The 15,550-nt window shown below is 46.2% G+C and overlaps 1 protein-coding gene across 1 annotated transcript in view; it reads left to right on the top strand.

Moving 5' to 3' along the window:
- Positions 1-5,861: 5,861 nt before the first annotated feature.
- The window catches only part of ZC3H4 (zinc finger CCCH-type containing 4), a 32,724-nt gene continuing 23,035 nt past the window's right edge, over positions 5,862-15,550 (top strand). The window contains exon 1 of the mRNA XM_078878850.1: positions 5,862-6,161. Coding sequence (XP_078734976.1) covers positions 6,067-6,161 — 95 coding nt within the window. The 5' untranslated portion in view covers positions 5,862-6,066. The remainder of the gene's footprint in view (positions 6,162-15,550) is intronic.

Raw genomic sequence — 15,550 nt, 5'->3', positions numbered from 1 at the left:
CGCAGCAGCACCACGCCCGACCGCCTTTGTCTCCCTCATTTGAGTCCGACTCGACATAGGAGAGGCCCGATACCCGTTTCAGATAATTGTTCACCGAAGAGCGGTAATCGAACTCGGGTGGCCGGGCTCGTAGCGCGGTGCGCTAACGACTGCGCCACCACTCCCCACAACATCCCAAACGCTCAATCTGGGAGCTACAAAAGCGTAGCCCTGAAATTGCTTTCTTGCATCACAGCTGACGGAATGGCCTCCGCTAGAGGTAGCTCTGGAGAGCCCCCCTAATAAAGGGGTATTTGGCCTACTCTTCCAAGAGGTGCGAGTATCCACACTGCTGGGTGGACACAATCGGCGGCGAGTTTCGGAGACTTGGCCTTTATCTAAACTGCCGCGCCGGGAAATCGACAACACACACACACACTCACCATACACATACGTCCAGCACACACACACTCACCATACACATACGTACAGCACACACAAACACTCACCATAACGTACATACAGCACACACACACTCACCATACACATACGTACAGCACACACACTCACTCACCAAACGCATACGTACAGCACACACACTCACTCACCAAACGCATACGTACAGCACACACACTCACTCACCAAACGCATACGTACAGCACACACACTCACTCACCATAACGTACATACAACACACACACTTACTCACCATACACATACATACAGCACACACACTCACTCACCAAACGCATAAGTACAGCACACACACTCACCATACACATACGTACAGAACACACACACTCACAATACACACACATAATATAAACATACAGATACCAATATCCCCTGTATAGCCTTAAAATACTTTTGTGGCAAGTATGTGTGTATGTTGAACTTCTTTTGCACCGCACGTAGCCAACCCTGCGGTGGAAGGACCACAAACTAACACACACACAAGCACAATAAGTGCTGTTAGCGAGCACCTATTAAGGTCAGTACGCCACACGAAGAGGGAGGGTGGCCAGCACCACGCCCAGCCGCCTTTGTCTCCCCAGTGGCGATGTCTACACACCGCACTAGGCACTCACTTGAGGCTGAGTCGACCTAGGGGAGCCCCAGGACCGGTTCAAAAGTATCGTTACTGGCGTCGACCGTGAGCGGGAATCGAACTCACCGCTCCCCCAAAGCCACAGACACGCAGCCACCCTTACAGCGTCTCGTTCACTGCAGATGGCAATCGCCACTAATGTATGAGCCGTGGCCCGGATTCACCGCTAATAAATAGTGAAACAGATCGACAATACGACGTCTTGAAATATATCGTCTCTCCATATAAAATGAATGTAAGTAATTATATTCATCCACCAGCCCCACGGCCTTTTGTGAGTGAATCCCAGTGTTTCGTATGGCGACGATTCAGCACGCGGAGTTGGTAAAGCGGTGCGCTAATCACTGCACAGGACCGCCTTTGTGTGTTGTCATAGGATTGAAGCTTTCGTGACTGCAGAAATTACTGTAGTCATTGTTTTTTTCGATAAAATCACGTATGTAGAAATAAAATAAAATGTAACTAAAATGTTTTTTATGAAAAAATTTTTAGTAAAATTTTATTGTATTTCTACATACGTGACTTTCCCGAAAAAAAACAATGAGTATAGCTTCTTGTCCTTCCCCCGCACCTCCGATGAGCCACGGTTGGCTACGTACGGTGCGAAAGAGGCTCAACATACTTACTACTTACTATATGGACGGGAGTGAGTGGCACTGCCGCTATTATTCTATCGTCGCGTATGATGGTAGCCGCCAATGTCGAGGTCTGCTGCTGGCTACGACGAGAGGGCTTCAGCAGACAGAGAGTCCGTGTGGTGCTGCTGTCCCTCCTCCTCCTCGGTTGAATGAGCGCAGACCACAGAGGGTTTCGCCGTGCGGTCCGTAGTTGTGGTTTGCATGGCCACAATCGCACTCCTGTGGATGTGGTGGTGTCTTTAATGTTCAATCTCTGAAGGAGATATGCGTTTCGACCTGCTGATGATGTCCTGATGGTCACAGCGGCAGCGTCTTCGAGGATGAATGCCGAAGCCAGGAGGAGATGCGATGATGCTTGTGTCTCGAACGGAGGAGGCGTTTGTTCCGTACGTCCGCGTTGTTCCACTCTGTTCACCAAAACGGCGTTCTCCCTGGTGATCTCGGGTGGTGAGATCCTAGGATGGTCCGTGGTGTGATGTTATCTACCTCGCCTGGTATACAGAAAGCCGGGGGTTCGATCCGAATCCTGACGCCTGCTGCTGTATATTTGGAGTTTGCGTGTTCTCCCGATGGTCGCGTGGATTTTTTTTCTCCGGGTCCTCCGGGTTTTTCCTCTCCACATTTAGAATCAACAACACGCGTTTAGAGTGTTTGGCTGCTCTACATTTCCACACGACGAGCCACTTTGTTGGGATATCATTTGTGGTCAGGTCGCTTTTACTGAACATCTGCGAAAAAGAGCTTTATAGCTTATCGGATTCCTCCAGTATAAATACATATTCTGATTCTGCTTCTGAAAAATAAGTTTATAACTCAGTGGGCTTTACCTAGTAATAATTTTTATTTATTTGTATATATATATTTTAAGTGATTTGTTTATCTTTGCTTACTTTGCACCACTATCGTGTTTTTTTCCATTGCTTGATGTTGTGATGTTCTGACCCGCCACTACTTGGACACTTGTGAAAAAATCGCTTCATAGCTCATCGGATTCCTCCTGCCGTTTAAACAAATATTCAGATCCTCGCTCCGATGGCTGGTTTGCCAAGAAGACGTGCAAACCCCACCCCCCCACCTTGCACTCGTCACGTCCCGTTGTCTACGCACGGTGCGAAAGTAGTTCAGCACGTACAGACACGCAGGTCACCAACACCCGTGTCTGCGGACAACCAGGGCCGGATGAAGCAAGTGTGGGACCTGTAGCAGATGTTATGAAGGGGCCCTACATAAAAAAAAAATATTAAAACACATACATTTTAGAAAACTAAAATCTAAATGAAAAGCAAAAAAACCCCACGACGTTTCGATCGCAACACAAGCGGTCTAAATATACATTTTAACTTGCATAGTAAAGTAATTGTAGTTTTTCATTTGCTATACAGCCCAGATAATACGACAAATCGCTAACGTTAAACACCCGGTCGTTCGTAAAAGTCGAAGGCGGTATAGTACTATAGTAATGGAGCAAGTGCAGAATCACTAAACCGGAATTGATTGATAGCTTGAAAGCATTTAGCGCGGGGGCCCTTGAAAGTGCGTTGGCCCCCGTAGCTACAACACGGTCCCACCTGATGACGGAGACTTGTGTTGCCTCCGAAACGTCGTGAATTTTATTTTGTTTTGTTTTATTTTACTTTCATTAATTTTAATGTTTTACCTACGTGACTTTACCGAAAAAACCTGAGAATATGAATCATTGCAGTCACGAAAGCTTCAAATCTAGAATTAGTAGCTACTAACACGTGTACTACACATGTGTAGTAGCTACACAAGTAGTAGCAGCTACACGTGTAGTAGCTACTACACATGTGCAGCTACTAACACGTGTAGTAGCTACTACTACATGTGTAGTAGTAGCTACTACTTGTGTGCTGCCACGGAGCGACGCGTGAGCCGGGAGCGCCACCCCGTGGAGTCGCGGGCTCATCCTCCGCCCGCTTCGCCGAGGGTGCCGGTGAGTCGCGTCCTTCCCACACGCGGGACACCGGCGGCCCCTGGTGGTCGCCTTTGAGTGCGATCCCTAGAAAATAGACACAACATTGGGTCAGACACCATTGGAACCTCATTTGCCAGTAAAAAATGTGATAATTGTTTTTTTACCCTTCTCTCTGGCAACAAAACTAACACCTTTTTTTACAAGGAGTCATGTTTGCATAGACCACAATACCTGCAGCCATAATGCAAACAAAAAACATAACTCTGATAATATATGGCGTCATCTGGTCCAACCCATGTGAGACTAGGCTCTAAGGAAAGCTGTCTCGGGTGTGGACCAAGCAACTTCAAGGACAGTGCATATCTTATCAGAGTTATGTTTTTTGTTTGCATTATGGCTGCAGGTATTGTGGTCTATGCAAACATGACTCCTTGTAAAAAAAAGGTGTTAGTTTTGTTGCCAGATAGAAGGGTAAAAAAACAATTATCATTGGGTCAGACATTTGTGACGATGTGTGACGAGGGGGGAGGGGGTGAGAAATGTGACGTCACATCAAAATGCGCAACTTTAAATAAATATAGAAAACACGATCTACTTAATTAAATAGACTTTTTTAATATAAATGTTTTCTCCTACAACATCAGAGTGCAGCGCCACATTAAATACGCATGACAATGACAATAGTTTAAAGCGACCTGAAGCATGTTTTATTTTCAAAATGGAAATATGGTTTGGGCGGGGGCAGAGCTTTGTGACGTCATATTTGAGGGGGTGGGGGGGGGGTCTGACTTTTTGTGACGCCGTGTGACGAGAGGGGGGGGGGGCAGAGCTTTGTGACGTCATATTTTAGAGGGGGGGGGTCTGACTTTTTGTGACGCCGTGTGACGAGGGGGGGGGTCAAAAATCGCCCAAAATCGCGTGACGTCATTTATGGACGACCCCTAAGGGACACAGCTAATCGGATTCCTCCTGCAGTATATATAAAGATCATGATTCTGATAGTTTATGCTGAACCAGTTACTAAGACGCATACTAATTATCTAATTATGGGGAGAAGTAGAGAAAGACCAAAGCAACGGGCATGAGGTAAAACATAGTGCGTAGAGTCTCGTGTTGTTTTATTGGTTCTTTCGGTAAAGTCACGTAGAATGGAAATAATTAAATTAAAAAAAGAACATTTCTTATGTTAAATTGTTATTATTTTATTATTTCCATTCTACGTGACTTTACCGAAAGAACCAAGAAGATGAATCCCTGCAGTCACGAAAGCTTTAAATCGAAATTTAAATCTCGTGTTGTTATTAATTTACAATCGCAGCGACCCGCGAAGCTGCTGGAGTTTCATGACGTCATCTCGCCGATTTGCGCCGTGTTTCGTGACGTAATCACGTGTCCCGTGACGCCATCGGCCACCAATTTGCTTCCTCCGTTTTACGTGACGTCATTCACAGGCTTCCTCGCCCCAGTCGTTAGTGACGTCATTACCTCGCTCGTAACCTCCCCAGCGTCTCTTGACGTCATCACTCCTTCTCCCTGCCTCACCCAAATCCCGCGTAACGTCATCAATCCCTTGTCCTCATCACTTTCGCGTCTCGTGACGTCACTACTCCCTTGCCTCCACCTCACCCGTGCAGCGTGACGTCATCACCCCCTCTCCTTACCCCAAAGTGGGGTGACGTCTTTCTCCTCTACCCGACACCTACATTTTGACTTAGAACTTTCCAACCATTAATTCATATTCATGGTTATTTCAGTAAAGTCACGGAGATAAAAAATAAAAATAAAAAATGAATTGAAAGCAAAACACCACGACGTTTCGATCGCAAGCGGTCTTCATCAGGCGGAGAGGAAAGAGGGGGCAAGCCTCCAAATGCCACTGCTGATGATGAGGATTTTCAGAGTGAGCAAAGCTGTTCGCGTAAACAGCATGGGCTCGTGACGTCATCAACCCCCCTCAGCCCGAAATCTCGCGTGACGTCATGCCGGTGCGTTACATACACGCGCAAGCGTATTATTATGTAGATTACAAAACGTAAATTATTAACATAATATTGCATAAATTATTATCGAGAGATGAGTCGCGTGATGCCACTCAAGCATTTCGCCGGGGAAGCAACACGCCCCATCGCCCCGCCCACCTCATGAATATTCATGAGGCGCTCCCGCATAAATTATGCTAATGAGCCCTGCCTCGGCGTGCTTCGTGCGCAGACGCGGCCGCCATTTTACGAGGACAGAGCCCCGGCAGCGTCGCCCGGGCCCGCTCCGCATCTCGCGCCGATGTTTCCACGGACCAACAACAGCAACATCTACTACTCCTACTACTGCTAAACATCACCAACAACAACCACCACCAACAAAAGAACCCGAATCGTTAAAGTGCTCGGCTGCAACCAACGGAAGGGATGGCTCTTGAAAGCCTATTGTCTAGATCCCCGTCCCCAGCAGTTGCCACTACCCGTGCCTCCCGTAGCGCCCCAGGGTGTGCGGGGGACGAAAGGTCGAGTAAAATCGCACTCCCCTCTTCACCACCACCACCACTTCCACCACTTCTATTCTCATCAGCAACATCATCAGCAGCAACACCGGCGGCGGCAACAGCGTCTTTGTTATAAGTATCGGTGGCAACAGCGCCGCCATCGTTTCATCGTCTTCCGCCGCCATTACTGTATAACCATTTGCCTTACTGCGTTTACTCTCTCGTCATTACTCTTGATGCTAACTCGTTAAACATAACGCCATCGTCACGGTCCTCGTCGGCACCAACAGCAGCAGCAGCATTGTGATAAGTATCGGTAGCAGCGCCACTCGTCACTGCCACGGCAGCCGTATCGCACTGTACGCGTGTTGCTAACGACTGCTGCTATTGTAGCATTCGGTAATAATGTGCGACTATCATAATCACTACTAATACTATCGTCGGCATCGCCCGCCAGTGGTGCCGACATCGTTATAATACAACCACAACGGTAATATTACCATTACTAATTTTAAGTTATTTTTTTATAATTAAATTTTTATAACCATACTATAATCACTAGTATCACTACTGCTACAAAACCTATCCACAATATTACTGTAATACCTATCGCTACAACCACAACTAATATACCCATTACTGCTAAAATCACTACAGTACTATCACTCATACTATAGCCATAATCACTATCACCGTTACTAATAAGTCACGTCTTTAAACATCATTGCTACTATTACCACATCACTGCGACTAATGCTACCAATACGATAACCATAATTAATACTATAACCATTAACATTGCGACTATAACTTATAACCATCACTAAATGTATCGTCATCACGAATATAACTTCGGGACTATAATCCCTAAAGCCACCGTTGCTACCTCCATAACCGTCGATTCTATAATCTTCTATCACGAGCCTCGTCTTTGGTATAAACATCACTGGTACATCGACACTACTACGGCTATTTTCGTTAATAGCATCACAGACACTACAATAACTACGACCATATATCCATCACTCAGTCATTTCAATAATTCACTTGGCTACTTGAACTATCATTACCCATCACTACCAACGTAATTGACACTTATCACATTATCTGCTACGTTGCTGTACGATCACGATCGCTGTCATCTCGTAACCACCACCAACCAACTCACCTAATAATGTCGCTACTTATCGTCACTTATACCATCAGCCGCTAAATTCACTCCCGTTACCTCGGCTAATGTACTATCATGATTACGGTAACCACTAAATAGCAGAACTCACTTAATTACTGCTGCCGTATGCACCATCATAATTACCGCTACGTTTACTGGCATCAACTTATATCACTACTATCGCAAGAGACACCACTTAACATCATTTAGCTCCATCAGAATCACGAATGCTCATACACAAGTGCACTTTAACACGGTACACACCGCGGCGTTAGTCTTATTCTTTGTTTTACTTATCTTTTACATATTTCTCTTAAGATTAGTTTTGTATTGTCATTTGGTGGTAAGGATAGGTTAATCGTTCTATATAATCAATTTTATACTTTTGTTGATTTTGGCTTTGCTATGTTCTAGCGTGGCTGTTTTTATTTAATCAATGTCCTTAACCGACAATAGCGATCACATTCGTGCATGTGTGTTTTCAGTCTTACATGTCTTATTTTAGTGGCCTTTAATCTCGCTGGGTTTAACTATTTGCTTTTATAAAGAATACTTTATTTATATAGTAACATTATTTTCACTTCCTCCTAACCACATTTTCTCAGGCCCTCCGCCATTTCCAGGTCCACCTAGCGGCCATCTCCCACATCATTATGCTAATATTTGTTAATTTATGCTAATTTATGGTAATGTCTACGGGCCGCGCATGCGCAGACCGTGGCCCTACTTGCAGGAAGTGACACGTGTGTGTGTGGTGTGGATTGGGAGTGTTTTGTGGTTAAAGGCACCAAGCAACTTTAGGATGTAAACTAACCACCCACTCCACTCTCAATCTCCCTCGTACCGTTTTCTCCGTGTTTCGCTCTACACCCATTGTGGCCACCAGCAAGCCCACTCTGTGTGTGTGTGAACACGCGTGTAAACATGTATGCGTGTGAAAGCACTTGTGTAGTCACTGCTTAACATTTTTAACACTGCCTGAAAAGAAAAAAAGTATATACTTGGCGACGTTATGCGCAATGACCCTTCTCTATTTAAAATGTGGAATGAAAAAAATAACGTAAACAACCATAATGTGCTCTGAAGAAGGGTCATTGTCCGAAACGTCGCCTCTCATACGTTCAATTTTAAGGCCAGAGTGTCATTGAGGAATGTTTTGAGTTAAGCACTTTCAGTGCCGTAGCAACAGCTGTATTCTCGTTTCAGTAAGTGCCAATTCTGCACTTGAGCCGTTGTTGATTGCAGTCTGACCTATGTCTTGCTTAGAGCCCAACAGCCTTAGACTCTTTGTTTAAGTCCAGTTCTGCCTTGGGAAGCGTGGCGGTGTGCAGTTGCGCTGACAGTAACTTAGCTTGACAAGCTCTTGCCAGTATTCTTTCGAATGCAATTTTAGGCGTACTACCATACGCAGCAAGCAAGCTCAAATCTAACGCCGATTCGGGACTCCCCTGGTCACTTCTGAGCAATTGTGGAATCGCAAGTGACGGCATCAGATTGTGCACGGGCACAACACTTAAATTCACCGGGACAATGGCGGAGCCAGGATTATCAGGTAAGGGGGGGCAACCCCTCCAGCAATGAAAAATGATAGAGGAGTTGTTAGTCAGTAAGGAGTTGTTAGTAAGTAAGGACTTGTCCCTTGCTTTTTTATTCAACGCGTGTGGCGATGGCACAGCCATCGATTGAGGGTCGAATTCGAACCGTGTGTGATCGGCATCGCGCTCGCTGAAGGTGTTTGCCTTCAGGGAAGTCGTGGACTGTATACGCAACTGCGCACAATTATGTGAGTCACTTATAACCGCTTTGCCGTTACTTTTTGCCAATTATGGACTCAGACTATTGTCCTATCATCTCATATAGTCCCTGGCACGTAATAATATGCTACACAGTGGCAGTGGGGGTCGCAAAATGCTGATTTATTATTAATAAACAGCAATGATCCGATTGAAATTGGGGATTTCGATCGGATCATTGGAGGGGATGTGCCACCCCACTGGCTCTGCCAGTGCACCTGGATAGTTTGACCCATCCACCAACTGCACCCTCATCAGGTCTCAGTTTATCTATTGTTGAACTTATTTCTTCTGAGGCTCTGGCACTTAGGAACATGCATGATTCAAAGCTAAAGTAGTATTTTTTAGAAGTTCGATTGGTTTACTTTGAGCATGGAGAACAGTAGACCTTGGGGTTGCTCTGTCTTGTAAATTTTAAGGTCCATGCAGCAAAATCCGAAAGTGTCCACGCAGCAAGCCTGGCGCTTTTTAGCTTCATAGAGGTGGGCTATATCCAGATGACCGATTATTGGATAATATAAAAAATAAAGTCCTGCCTGTGTTCCCACGTGTGCCGCTGGACGGTAGGTGATGGTTTAAAGCTTGGTGACATTGGCATCATCACGCTGGGCATGGCTTGTAGGGGGTTTCCCGCCTTTGGTGGGGGGGGGGGAGGCAAGTTGTGGTGACCACGATTGTTTTAAAAGGGGCCCAAGGAATCGATAGCTCACACGCTGTGGTGCTGTGAGACACTTTGGGGCTGATGTGTCCAAAGTCACTTTGTTGGTGGCATCGCTGGCTGGCTGGGTCGTGGGGCACCTTTTATGTGGGTGCGAGAAGCCCACTGACGTGTAACTCGGCGCACATGTCCTCTTATGAAATGCCCTGACCATGCCAATTCGCCGTAGCTGGCCTGCACCCAGCCCTCGTAACTTTTGCTTGCCAGAAAGAAAGAAGAGCGTGGCTCCCAGCTCAAATGAGCTTTGCTCTGTGCTCATTTCCCATCAGTGGTCCTAAGCCAGTGGTGGTCAATTCCACATTCCTATGGCGTGGATTTGTTATTCCGCACAGTAAATTCTGTTGACATCCCACAAAATTGGTCAAGTTATTTTAGCCATCCGAGAAACATGTTGAGTTAAGCATATCCACTCTGGGATTTAAACTTCCAAACTTATAGTTGTGAATCGTCAAGTGGTGCTAACTACAGTTCCACTCCCTCATACTACTGTATTTTAATTTTGCTAACGGCCTGAGATGGAGCGCCCATCTGAAACTTTGGCAGAGCAGTGCTCCACTCAGTATCAGTGCCGACGTCTTACCCTTCAAGTCACCTGTTATCCAGACACTATGGGGGGCATACTTTGCCACGTTCCCTTTCGCAGAGACACATTCGTCGCATGGCAGTCAAAGCGACGTTTTCCCGACGAGAGCTGACGTTTTCCAAATGTGGCAACAAAAAAACGCATTCGAATGTCACGGGTTGTTCGTACAGTCATTCTGACTGGGCCGAGACCAACGACTAAGCCGCCCAACCACCTTAATGCCACGTCCTCTTAAACTTCGTAAAAGTGTCATCAAGCATTGGCTTGCTTAAATGAGCGTGGAGCAGTGGTCATCCCATTTTGGCAGCCACATGCCAATGGCAGTTGCACATTCTCTGGGTGCGACCAGTCTTCACAGCGCAACCACCGTTGATGGCCAACAAACCGTTTCCTAATTTTATTGGCCAAGCCCACAGATGATGGATTGAGTTGACCGTGTGCAGTGCCTCATTCTCACAAGTTAATATCGCAGAAGACATTTACGTTCAGCAGCCACTGCTGCGCTCGCTAGCAAGAGCACGTATTTGACTCCTAGCGCCCAGGCATGTTAAACCTCACATGTGCAACCTATTGCTTTGGGCGCCCCCAGGTTTGAAAATAACTTTTGGGAAGATCACATTGTCCCGGGTGCAGTGGTCGCAAGGAACTCTAAAGTTTTGCCGTTGCACCTGTAGCCCTTCTCAGTGCTGGCTGCCCCCTGAGTAATGCCTCCAACCAACAACCCACGCTGGCGCACAAACCTCGGGTATCGTATACAGTGCAAGCTCGGTTTACAGATCTGGCCACATGGCGCAACGGTTAAAGCATTCAACTCCCAATCGTGAATTTAGCGAGTTCATGTCCTGGCAAGGGGGTACACTCAGCCCATCATGCCTATGCATGTAAATGAACAGCCCCGCGTCAGTCTATTGCTGGATGAGTTCCTCCCTGCGTCACGTGTGTCGGAGTTATTTATCACGCTGGTCAGTGCGATTCGGTGAAGACTGGGAGCATAGAAGTAGAGCACAGTGGAGTTTGCTGCACTGTCCACGTCGCCCCGTGACCCTGTTGACGTCCTGTTTGTGTCTGGTGGTAACACATCCAGACACTATCCATGTCCAACACTCATTGGCTTCTGATGTCTGATGCCTTTAGGCGCATCCTGGGGGATTTGATTATTGGCATTATACCTTTGGGGTCGCTAAAATAAATAGTACCACCATAGACGGTTATCGGTGTGCTGTTTAATAGACGTGTAACGACGAGTAGATTAACCGATTTAAATCATTTATTTTTCCCGTGACGTTTGCGCGTGCAAGAAATTTACAGTCACACAATTCAAATATGTGACGTGCGACTTTACACGTAGACGAGTGGAATGAACAAACCCGTAAGAACAGAACAAACAAAGAAATGCAATTGAGACAAAAATGGGACAAAGGTTTATTTACATTATTGAATCGAATCAAAACCTCACATTTTGACACTTGCAGGAGATGGGGGCAATGGCATGGGAGGTGGGGTTAAATTGTTTAGTTGTTTAAAGACTGGTCCCTCTCATACGAATATGGAGTTGACATTCAACTCCCAATCGTAAATTCACCGAATCCTGGAGTTGGCACCACAGGTTATGAGCCACCAGCAAGAGGTGAGCACCACCAAAGACTCTTAGGGCAGGGAAACGCTCGGGAGTTCCAATGTCAAATCTGTTTGAATGCTCGAGCATTGCGCAACCCTCGGAACCCACAAACAATTGCGCAGTCGTGTGTAAAGGGAATATTTACACAGCTAAATTTCCAGCCAGAGAGAACACAACGTTTATTAAACTGAGGACAGCTGACTGCGTAGACCGGTGGGGGGTGTGGGGGTGAGCTCCTTGCCGAGGCTTAGAACTTTCAAATAACGTTGACTGGCCACGCATTAACTGCACTGAGCCTCGACCACTTTCGTCACTGCAAGAAGCATCTGCAGTGACAGAAGTGATTGGTGTGGCGCTAAAATTGGAAACGCAGCGTTGTTGCCTGGTGGAAAAGATGCCCCTCCAGTGCCTGATCAGTGCTGCTAAAGTGCTTGCAATGACGGATAGAATATATTTTCCACAATAGAGTTTTTTTGGGTTAGATCGCGTAAATATATAGATTGTCGTTAAAACCCGCCATCACCTGACGCAGCCAACTAATAAGGGTGGTCTCGTAAACAGAACATGCCAATTCGTCACTAGTACATGTTAAACAATATATGTTGCGGGCCGTTCCAAAGTTGTCGGCCTCGCATCGCGAATGGCCGTGTACATTTTTTGCCGGACATGGCCCAGATAGGTTCCCCACTCCTGCCATCAACGTTCGTGATTGAACGATTCAACATTTGATAAATGTGGATTATTTAGCTCGCCGTACATGCATGTTTTCACGTGTGTCATCGATATATTTTTCGATTGGTGTGTGTTGTTTGTAAATGGATCCTTGGCACTTCTGCAACTACTGTCAAATGAAGAAGTGGATTTTTCAATCGTATCTTGACCCTGGATCGTGACAATTGATCGAATTTCCTTGAGAATCGTTTCACCTCTCGTACACGTCGCGGCACTTGCATAATAACGACCAACGGAGCCCGACTTCTGGATTGAAATTGGGCACTGCAGGCATCTGTCAGTGGCGTAGCTATTTAGTGTTCAGGCGTTGCAACTGCAACCTGAATTTGAAATAGTAAAAAGGGATTTTAAAGTCACGATCAATGGGTGTGCATATACAAGATTGCACATTAGCTTTTTGGGGGGTTGAGAGTTTGTAAGCGGGCAACGGTATCCAGTCCATCTGGGGTTGGCCATGCAACCAAGGGAGGTGGACGCAGGCAGACATGCGACGATTATTCGAGCCAAATCGATTCCCACCTTCCTCAAGCAAAAGTGGCGTCGTGCAGGTAGAGGTTAGATTATTTATGATCGTGTGTGGCGGCACGTGGCTGCAATCCACCGCGATGGAGACGGAAAGGTGAACGCATCGTGCAGATTTGCGCAACTCCCGAATTGGCCGGGCAGCGATGTGGCCGCAACTTGGCAGTACAGCAAGTGGGTTAATGTACCCGTTGTGTGTGCCTTTGAGCATTAGCCTCAAGGTACTGTACAGGACCAGTCTACATTTATTATTTAGAAGCAGTTAGCCTGGATGTGAACACAGGTAGAGAGTTGACAATGGTCATTTTTTTAAAGACATTTGGAGGGTTAATGTGGGTTGACATCAAAAACGAGTTTTGGAGCAACACTCATCTCATATTTTACATCCCTCAGCCAGTGGTGGAAAGTCTACATTGCTATGGCATAAGTGAGAACATACATGGATGACCACTGTAGACTTCTGTAAAAAAAAAAACTTTTACACAACATTCCATTGATAAATGTTGAAAAACCCACAAAACTCAAGAAAAATACTGAAAAGGACTCATTTGAAAAAGGTTATCACATTTTCAAGGTCTTGGGCAACATGTCACTGGTGGGATTTCTGTCGACATTGCCACATATCACTATCCCTTCATGCCTTCTGCTAAGTTTTGTAGTTTTATGTTATCTGACTTACAAGGTCCGCTCCTTACAGTATCCCACGTCTGGCTTCGTCCTCTTGCGTTAATTGAGGGCAATATACACAAGTTGCCATGAATGTTTTCGCCGGTGCCTCTTTCTCTCGGGCCAGGGTGAGTTTGTTCGCTGCCGCCCAACTGTAGCCTCTTAAGTTTTCACGGGAGCCACAAATAGGCGATTGCCAGCGATGTTGGGAGCCGAGATAATGATTGACGGTGGCAGCCAGCGTGTTCGTGACGTGCTGTGCCCGCTAAGCCCACAACTGCGTGTAGTATGTAGCCTTGACATTAGGTCTTGGAAAAAACGTTTGAGCAAGATTTTATTCCCGCGAGAGCCATTTGTAAGGCCGTGCTGTCACTGCCGAGGCATCATTGTTCTAGTTATCATCACTCCGGTTTTATTCCAGCTGTGCGTAATTTTTTTTAGATGAATCAATATTTCTTCATACCGGAGGAGGAGTTTCGATGAGCTATGAAGCTATTGTTCACACATGTACAGTAGGGGCACGGGCTCAGAACGTTACTACAATAAACGATATGAAAACAATGAGTGCAAATTATAGGAAAGGTAGGAAATTCACAAATATTATATACAAATAAAACGAAACCATTATTTGTACCAGTTAAAGCCCACTGAGCTATTAGTTTATGTTTTAGAAACGACCTGGCCACAAATGATAGCTCAATGAAGTGGCTTATCACGTTGACATTTATAGCAGGCAAATAAATCATCTAAACGCATATGCTGACACATGCTTGCACAGTAATACAATACTAATTTAATCACTTTCTCATACACACTGTCTCATGTGTACACTCAATCAAGCATGCCCTCACGATCATATAATAGACTCGTACAAACATGCCGTCACACTCGTACATAGTCCGTCTCGGACGTGTGCTTCTACAAACACCCTGACAGTCACCCTGTCCTGTATCCGTGTGATCTCTCCGTCGTCACCCTTTTGTTAGTCTCGACCACAGGCCACCATCCCCTCTCGTGACAAGTCCCGTCCAATCCCAGTTACGTTTCCCTATGGTCAATCTAATGTCTCTCACGTGCATGTGTATGTGTGTGTATTATCTGCACACACATACGCAGTAGTGTAGCAGTTAGAGCTCTGCAATACGAACCCGGCGACCCGAGTTCAATTCCCGCTCACGGTCAACACCAGTGACGATTATTTGAACCGATCATGGGCCTCCCCTTGGTCGACTCGGCCTCAATTGAGTATTGGGTGCCGTGTGTAATCATCACCACTGGGGAGTCAAAGGTGGCTGGGTGTGTTGTTGGCAACCCACCCCCCGTGTGCCGTTCCAGCCTTCATAGGTGCTGCTCGCTAACAGCACTTGCCCCAACAGTCTGTTTAGGCTTTACGGGGGATCTTTGTATTTTCTACTCCATGTGTTCCTCCTCCTGCCTCTAATTCTAAGCAGACGCCTCTTCCCTCTTCTTTGCACGATTTGTAGCATTAACATATTTTCTTGGTCAAGGTCTACTTTTCTGATCCATATGTAACAGCGCGTATTTATACCGGTCATCGGCAGTGGGAGGCTAGCCCGGGCATGCACGCAGCTGTGGTGGTGACGGCA

Source organism: Lampetra fluviatilis, chromosome 52 (assembly GCF_964198595.1).
Source record: "Lampetra fluviatilis chromosome 52, kcLamFluv1.1, whole genome shotgun sequence".
NCBI lineage: Eukaryota > Metazoa > Chordata > Hyperoartia > Petromyzontiformes > Petromyzontidae > Lampetra > Lampetra fluviatilis.
This window is presented reverse-complemented; position numbering and strand designations above follow the sequence as displayed.